The sequence below is a fragment of the Melopsittacus undulatus genome, chromosome Z (genome assembly GCF_012275295.1).
Source record: "Melopsittacus undulatus isolate bMelUnd1 chromosome Z, bMelUnd1.mat.Z, whole genome shotgun sequence".
NCBI classification, from domain to species: domain Eukaryota; kingdom Metazoa; phylum Chordata; class Aves; order Psittaciformes; family Psittaculidae; genus Melopsittacus; species Melopsittacus undulatus.
In genome coordinates, this window is record NC_047557.1 from 26277430 (window position 1) to 26286901 (window position 9472).

The following is a 9472-nucleotide window of genomic DNA, read 5'->3' on the forward strand; positions in this document are numbered from 1 at the left end:
ATATTCTATTATATAACGTATTTGGTACTGCCTAACAGGCATATACCAAATGTATCTAGGAGAAGAGACAAAACAGATACTGTGTAAAATTATGATGTAGCCATACATTTTAATGGGGAATAATATATTGTATTTATATCACTTATGTAAGCAACACTTGCAAGAAAGCTATAAAGCATTATTAATATTGTTAATTTCTCAGATATTTAGAATCAAAGATTTCCTAACTGTCTCTCACAAAAGTATAAGATCTTCAGATCTGTGTTGTGGGAACAATACTTTCTGCTACATGAAACATAAAATAATTAGAGATTTCAGCATAAACCTTGAAACTGATGCTTTAAAATAGAATGCATAAATTCTTGATCTTTAATCATACCCCCAAGTCCTTCTTCCATGCAGATAGAGAGTTTAACAAGAAAGGCCATTGTTATAAAATACTTTCAAAGAATGAGTCTATATACCTAATCTTTTTTTTCTGCTTTATGACACTGGTTTTGCTAGTCTCACTGAAGGACAGCAGAACAAACTTCTGAGGAATACTATTCTTCCTCCACTATGTATGTGTTACTTTTTCAAATCTAGCATGTTATCTATCTAGAAGCAACAGAATAATGAATTGTAGAAGTTTTAATTAAGTTCCACATTATTGCTATGCAAATTCTAGTTGCCAGCAAATGATCAACTAAGCCTACAGATCCTTCATGGTGACTCGTGTCTGATATGTGAAGGAATGAACTGTATGCTAAGGTACTATCAGAAGGTGCTCTAAGCCCTTCTGGCACTGTTAACAGCTGTACTAGGAAGTATTTAGTCATTATAGTCCATTAGGTAGCTTCCATAACCTTTAATTTTTTTCAGGGGTTGTAACTACCAGTGCAAAAAATTGCATCCTGCATAATTTAGGATCACTTGATAAATTAATTCTCAGGGGGAAAAAAAGTGCATTCAAAATCAGATAGAGGTGGGCACAGATGATCACAAAGCAATTAGCCAAAATCCCTGCTGGCTTGTATTTTTTAGGGGATGGACACCCTAACTTCAGGTGTTTAACTGACATGATATGTGTGAGTATTAGAACAAGAGCACTCCATACTGATTGATTTTGTAATGGCAGAGACCTTGGCCTCCAACATATTCCTCCAACAGAAGGAAAAAAGAATAAAGATCTGTATCACATGAAATGAATCAAGAACTGTGGAGAGACCCAGAAAAAAATAAAGGCATTTTGGAAGGAGGAGGGGAGCAGAGAGAAACAAAAAACTAAAACAAGACAGGAAAGCATAGTACTTTGTTAGAACCTAGTCTTACAGTGGCAGTCTGTCCACAGACATCTCTTTTTCCAAGATACCAGATCCTTATCAGCTGACAGAAAAGTTATTTTTAAAATTATCACCAGCATGGGTGGAACTCATGTGCTTCAATTCAGCAGCAGGTTTTTAATGAATGAGAAGATCCAAAAATATTCATGAGAGACGCTAGCTGTCATTTACAAGACCCTACTTGGTTTGAATGGACAAGGACTATTGAGAGTCCGGATTGTGACTAATCTTTGTTTCTAAGCTCTTGAGAGGAGTGTGAATAATTTCCAAGAAATTTGAAAACTTTTAAGGTAGCTTTTTGTTCTAAATACTCCTTTGTATTTTACTCTAGCTCAAATGCAGCTACCTTTAAGTGTGTCATTCTCTTTGCTTACTCATCTGTAGCCCACGTCTAGACTAGCTTCACTGAACCAGATCCATCTGAGTCAGAAGAATAAAATCTGCTCTGACTTTGCTGATACAAACTGATACTGTAAATAAGTTCATTTTTCCTTCAGATATGATAATACTCTTTACTTGTTTCACAGAAATACTGAAAGTGGATTAACTCATACCTGTAAATTGATTCAAATATGTTGCTTAAAATGCAAAAGCATTTAAATTCATTTTATAGAAGTAAAATAGTTATAAAATGCTTAACCATATCTCTGTGTAGTTCCAGCACTTTCTTGCTTGGAAAAATAAGGAGGAAAGCTATTTTTTAAAAGTGATCTTTAAAGGGCTATTTTAATGATCATAAAATGGTGACTTTGCACAGAAGTAGTGAGTCTTTGGTGACTAACCTTTATGCAACTGGAAATTTTGGTCTGACATTTATAAAGTTGCACCACTAACGGGAATTCTTTGTAAATACAATTTTCAGGTTCTTAGCAGCCACAGAGACAAGGTCTTGTAAAGCTCTAACAAAATGGAAACACAATTTAGGATAGTTTCAAAATTATAATGCTAAAAAAGATGCCAACAGAGACAGAAAAGCCTTGACAGGCAGCATGGAAAAAGTACTAAGAGGTGACATGTGTTTTTCCCAGATTTATGGGAAAAAAGCTCATTTGGTTATTGATACTTACTGGTACTTGAACTTGTAATTCATGAAGGTGACAGAAAACTGAGAGCACATAACAAGACAGTAAGAGTAGGAAAGCAGAGAAAGACCCTGCCTGTGTGCACTTTACCTTACTAAGTTTACTTCAGTACCCAAAGCACTACAATGAGGCCTTTCTCCACTGCTTACAGTCTGGCATGTGAACACTGTTGTGTTTGAAGAAAACACCCAAACAACAAACCAAAACCAACACAACAATCAGAAGTTGTCCTTACTTTCGAGACAGCCTTTCCTCTCTTGATAACATCTGCTACATCTACGTTCTACCGTTACTGGTGGTTTCTGTGTTAGGCTGGTTATGGCAGCTCAGGAGCTCTGATATTTTGTGCAAGCGTACCAAGGGGAGAAAGTGTGGATGAATGATGAAAAAAACCCAAGTAACTGAAAACTATAGCCCAGTGCCTTTTGGAGTCGGTGCTGTTATATCTAGTAAATGAGAAATTTTTCATTTGAGAAAACGAAAAATTTCAAATGAGAAAAGGAGAAAATGTCTAGTAAAATTTCTTCCTGCTGGATCTTTACAGTGGTAATTTTGTTACTGATTTTAACAGTGAAAGGTAAAAATTCTGCTTTTCCTGCACTGACACAAGGGCCTTGAGTTTGTGCATTGCAATAGTTGTTTCAGTCCAACAGATATTTAAATATTGCAGATAACCATTGTTCAGTCCTGCAGTTTCTTGCTTACAGGTGTACACCTTCCTTTATATATAGTCTTTTTGGAGACTGTAGAAGTGCATTCCCTGTTAGAATGATTCCTTAATTTGGGAAAGTAGACTAAACTTACCCCTTGTGGATATAATACATGAAATTCAAGCAGTGCTGAAGAACAACTGCATTTTCCTGATGCATAGGTGAAAATGACCAAAATGGTTGAATTCTCATCCTGAGCACCATGTATTATGGCCGTTATCTCACTTAAGTCTGGGTGCAAGTGAGAGATACTGATAAGATGGCCGGGATCTTAACACTACAAGATTACTAGGACACATTACAGATTCCATTACAGATGGCTAATGCTTAAGTAGGTCTAACAAGATATGAACGCCTTTCTAGATTATAGTGCCAGTGATTGATTGCTTTCCATTACTTTAATATACAGTCTGTAATCATTTGCATTCATTTTCAGTAGGCTCTTCTGTCCAGTTCAACTCAGTGGAAAGTCTGGCACATTTTCTTCAATTCCATGACATAGTAATGATACCCAAAGAGGAATTTCTACCATGCAATGCAATGGAAAAGTACTGGAATTTCTACAAAGGATGTAAAGATTTTGGATTCTGAAGACTTCCTCAGTGCTAACATTTTTTTTCTTCACTGCCAGTTGAAAGTAAACATTTGAGGTTTTAAAACTAAGTGCTTTGTTATTGTCATGTTGATAGATAATTTGACCAGCGCTTGTAATTAACTGAAAGATTGTTTGGGTAAATGAGGAACAAGGGAATACTTTATAGCAGGTGAGGATAACTGTTAATGTTGAATTTTGTCCTGTAAGATTAAGAAATGGGGAAGTAGATGAGGACTGTTACGTAGTTGTGATCATTGTGAATTATATTACAACTTGATATCTCTGTATGAAACTCCACTTATTTCAGGGGCTGCCCATGCTTGATGGGGCTGCATAGAACCAGATGGGTGTCAGTACTGATAGTCACTTCCTACACCTAAACTTGGAACTCCTCTGCTTGAGTATGTGCTGTCAGAAACGTCTGCACATGCTTATGTAATAGCATAAGCTGTTAGGCTATGTGAAGAATCAAGATGGACAGCTTTGAAAATCACCAGCAGCTTTGCTTTATGTGGTGTGGATGCATACAAATGTTTGAGAAGGGGTGGGTGCTGAGAGAGGTTAAAAGAGGAGTCCTAGCCATTAGAAGTGCTCAGGGAAATTCCATTCACATTCCAGCCAAGTCTTTCTGATAGAAATGTGCTGACATATGGCAGGAAATACAGTCAACCTGTTTGCGAAATACAGTTCTTTCCATCTAACAATATCTTAGCTACTCACCCAGATCTCTGGAGGATTTCTAGTTGCTTGAATTTTATAATGTGTGACTCTGCCTCAGTAGTGTATTTACAATACATCTGACAGTCATGAGAGATATCTGCATTCAGGTGGCATTCTTGCTCTTTCATTCTCTGAATTATAAGAAGAAATGAAATAATAGCACCTGCTACTCTAGCAGGTGCTAATAGCACCTGCATACACTAACTAAGGTGTATGGGATGAGAAGTGTCTCCTGTCACTGCATAGCCATCTGAGCTCAGTAGCTGGAGTGTGAAGAGCTGTTCAGGAGAGATTTGATTAGTGCCTTAAGCAGAAGGTGTTCTAGTTAAGGGAGAGGGGTCTGATGTGCAGAGATCTAATGCTGTGCCCTGGAATGCATCAGCAAACATAGCTTGATGGGCTGCAAGGATAAAGAAATGCAGGTTGCTTGGAAGTCAAAAAAGAAGTTAAAGGCTACTGAGTGGCAGGTATTTCATAAAGGTCACTTTGCACGCAGAGAAAATTGAGCAGTCTCACAGCTGCAGCAGCAAAACAAACCTAAAGGCATACTGGTTTGAGGGAAATGTTAATTCAAATTCCACTTTCACTGAAAAGTGAAACACTTTTGACTGTTCCTTACTGAATTATTCTTTTGTTTGATGTGTTTTCTTTGTTACAAGATGTCTAATAAAATTAATGTATAAAAACTGGAAGGATTTGACAATAATGCTTGTAGTCCATTATATTAACATGATCACATGACCTAAGGCAATCATAAAGTACAGGGACAGTAAATCTGATTCAAGCTGGGCAAAGAGGTAAAAGTGAGAAGTGTTACAAGAAAACCACTGTCTCTTTCTGATGTTATATGTAAAAATAAGCTACCAGTTTGGGGTGCTTTTTTTCCCAGTATTGTATATAAGCATGTTGAGAAAGGTGTGAGAAAGGTGTGAGAAAGGTGTTAGCTCGACAACATATGTTTTAATACGACTAGCAAATGTAGAATTCTGCTTCCCAAGTCTTCTCAAGGCTAAACTTTCTCTATTCTCCCTGCCAGAATCTTAATGTAAAGATCCATTAAGAGGTGGCAGAAAGTCTTAAATAGTGTGTTTTGTTTTCTCTGCTTAAATTTCTGCTGACTGTACTTGTGCATAAAAATATAATCTGTTATAGCATGTCAAGGACAGGCAGCTGTTGGTGTTCCTAACTACAGCAGAGTGATAAAGTTTCTGCTCACCACCACAAACAGCAGCCCCTCCTGCTTCTTTGATTGTTCAGGTCTTTTATTTAGTAAAACCCTTCTTCACTCCTAGGCTGTGTGTTAGCACATACTTTCTGTGGTGATGGTTAAAGTAAAAAGGACATAAAATGCAAAGAATACAAAACTCCTTGCATTCTGGCTGCTATTTGTATTCAGAAGGGGAGTGAGAGGAGAAAGAAGACAACTTTCTTCTCCAAGTAACAGAGGAGCTGACAAGGAGAGGTGCCGTGCTTGACCACATGCTCACTGACAGGGACGGGCTGGTTGAAATGTGATGCTCCAGGGCAGCCTTGGATGCAGTGATCACAAGATGGTTGAATTCGAGATCCTCAGGACAGTGAGAAGAGCTTGCAGCAAGCTCACTGCCCTGGACTATCAAGAGAGCAGACTTTGGGCTCTTCAGGAACCTGCTTAGCAAGGTTCCATGGGATATAGGCCTAGAGGGCAGGGGGGCCCAAGACTCTTGGTTGATACTCAAGGATCACCTGCTACAAGCTCAGGAGTGTTGCATCCCAACTAGAAGGAAGTGCAGCAGGAGGGCCAGGAGACCTCCTTGGATGGATAAGGAGCTGCTGAGAAAATTTCACAGGAAAAAAGAGGCTTATAAAAGGTGGAAGCAAGGACAGGCGGCCTGGGATGAATACAGGGATGTGGTCTGGGAAGCTAGGGACCGGGTTAGGAAAGCTAAGGCCCAGTTAGAATTAAACTTGGCAAGGGATGTTAAGATAACAGGAAGGGATTTTATAGGTATGTAGTGGATAAAAAACAGACTAGGAACAACACAGGCCCCCTCCAGAAGCTATTGGGAGAACTGGATACACAGGATTTGGAGAAGGCCGAGGTTCTGAATGACTTTTTTGCCTCGGTCTTCACTGGCAAAGTCTCTGACTGCACCACCCAAGTCTTGGAAGGCAGACTCAAGGGATTGTGAGAATGAAGACCTTGGCCCCACTGTAGGAGAGGATCTGGTTCGAGACCATCTTAAGAACCTGAACATACACAAGTCATAGAATCATAGAATAGTTAGGGTTGGAAAGGACCTCAAGATCACCTAGTTCCAACCCGCCTGCCATGGGCAGGGACACCTCACACTAAACCATATCACCCAAGGCTTCATCCAACCTGGTTGTGAACACTGCCAGGGATGGAGCATTCACAACCTCCCTGGGCAACACATTCCAGTACCTCACCACCCTTACAGTAAAGAATTTCTTCCTTATATCAGGTCTAAACCTCTGCTGTTTAAGTTTCAACCCGTTACCCCTTCTCCTATCACTACAGTCCCTAATGAATAGTCCCTCCCCAGCATCCCTATAGGCCCCCTTCAGATACTGGAAGGCTGCTATGAGGTCTCCATGCAGCCTTCTCTTCGCCAGGCTGAACAGCCCCAACTTTCTCAGCCTGTCTTCATATGGGAGGTGCTCCAGTCCCCTGATCATCCTCATGGCCCTCCTCTGGACTTGTTCTAACAGTACCATGTCCTTTTTATGTTGAGTCTGCAGGACCTGATGAAATCCATCATTGGGTCCTGAAGGAGCTGGAGAATGAAGTTGCTAAGCCACTGGTCATCATATTTGTAAAATCATGGCAGTCAGGTGAAGTTCCCAACAATGGGGAAAATGATAATTTAACCCCCATTTTCAAGAAGGGAAAAATGGATGACCCAGGGAACTACAGACCAGTCAGTCTCACCTCTGTGCCTGACAAAATCTTGGAGCAGATTCTCCTGGAATGCATGCTAGGGCACATGAAGAACAACAAGGTGCTTGGTGACAGCAGCATGGCTTCACTAAGGGGAAATCCTGCCTGACCAATTTGGTGGCCTTCTATGATGGGGCTATGGAACTGATGGACAGAGGTGGAGCAAGTGATGTCATCTACCTGGACTTGTGCAAAGCGTTCAACACTGTCCCACAAGACATCCTTGTCTCTAAATTGGAGAGACATCAAATTGATAGGTGGACCACATGGTGGATAAAGAACTGGCTGGATGGCTGCACTCAAAGAGTTGTGGTCAACGGCTCAATGTCTGGCTGGAGACCAGTAACGAGTGGTGTCCCTCAGGGATCAGTGTTGGGACCGGTCTTGTTCAACACCTTTGTCAGTGACATGGACAGTGGGATTGAGTGTGCCCTCAGCAAGTTTGCCAATGACACCAAGCTTTGTGGTTCAGTTGATACGCTAGAGGGAAGGAATGCCATCCAGAGGGACCTTGACACACTTGTGAGGTGGGCTGATGCCAACCTCATGAACTTTAACCATGTCAAGTGCAAGGTCCTACACCTGGGTCAGAGCAATCCCAGGCACAGCTACAGGTTGGGCAGAGAAGAGATTGAGAGCAGGCCTGCAGAGAAGGACTTGGGGCTGTTGGTCGATGAGAAAATGAACATGAGCCAGCTTCAGTGTGCACTCACAGCCCAGAAAGCCAACCGTATCCTGGGCTGCATCAAAAGGAGCGTGACCAGCAGGTCAAAGGAGGTGATCCTGCCCCTCTACTCTGCTCTCATGAGACCTCACTTGGAGTAATGTGTGCAGTTCTGGTGTCCTCAACATAAAAAGGACATGGTACTGTTAGAACAAGTCCAGAGGAGGCCATGAGGATGATCAGGGGACTGGAGCACCTCCTGTATGAAGACAGGCTGAGAAAGTTGGAGCTGTTCAGCCTGGAGAAGAGAAGGCTGCATGGAGACCTCATAGCAGCCTTCCAGTATCTGAAGGGGACCTACAGGGATGCTGGGGAGGGACTATTCATTAGGGACTGTAGTGACAGGACAAGGGGTAATGGGTTGAAACTTAAACAGCAGAGGTTTAGACTTGATATAAGGAAGAAATTCTTTACTGTAAGGGTGGTGAGGTACTGGAATGTGTTGCCCAAGGAAGCTGTGAATGCTCCATCCCTGGCGGTGTTCAAGGCCAGGTTGGATGAAGCCTTGGGTGGTATTGTTTAATGTGAGGTGTCCCTGCCCATAATGGGGGAGCTGGAACTAGGTGATTTTAAGGCCCTTTGCAACCCAAACTATGATTCTAAAGAGGTGAGGCAGTGAACCAAAACCACAAATTCAGATTCGTATTTGCATGTATAGATTGATTTATTTATTGATGAGATGGAGTTAAAAAAATCAGTGGGAAGATTAATACCAGTGAGGAAGAATGCAAGGCAGAAAACAAAATAGTGAGAGTGGGAAGGATGGTAAGCAGCCGGGAGGCAGACAGTGCAACACACAATTCAGAAGTTTTAAGGCCAGCAAGGTCCAATGTGATAAGCTGACATCCTGAATAACACAGACCAGAGGTTGTGATAACGTATAAGCAAGAGAGACACAGGGAAAAGAAATAAAGGCAAAGATACAGCTAAATTCACTCTAGGCAGAGGATCAGTACAAAACGTTTCACCTCCTTGCAGGCAAGCTGAAGTATAAGCAGTAAGAGCAGTTAAGGTAAGAGAAACATGGGAATGAAGGCCGCTTTGGAAAGGGATTTGACACACTGTGAGGCACAAATAACTCCCTGGGCCTTTGATGGGGAAATGCAGCTGTGGGGTGGGAAGGGGCACACTGATGTGATACTAGAATCATGTTACCTTAAGAATTTGGATTAATTATTGGAGCAGTTGCAGTTGGTGAGTGTTTTGTCATTATGACACAGAGGCAAAGACTTGTTTTTCAAACCTTGATGTTAACTGGAGAAAACACCATGTTTAAATTATCAAGAGAATGAATAATCACATACATGAGATTCAGGCTTTTCTTCTGGCCACCAGTAGTCAAGTAACCAGTTGATCTGGAATTTGAATTACTACATTT

General features: G+C 41.1%; 1 protein-coding gene across 1 annotated transcript in view; it reads left to right on the forward strand.

Moving 5' to 3' along the window:
- Positions 1-4574, forward strand: part of ANKRD31 (ankyrin repeat domain 31) — a 71663-nt gene extending 67089 nt beyond the window's left edge. The window contains 1 exon segment of the mRNA XM_013130932.3: positions 3554-4574. Within this exon segment, the coding sequence (XP_012986386.3) occupies positions 3554-3705 (152 nt within the window). The 3' untranslated portion in view covers positions 3706-4574.
- Positions 4575-9472: the final 4898 nt, after the last annotated feature.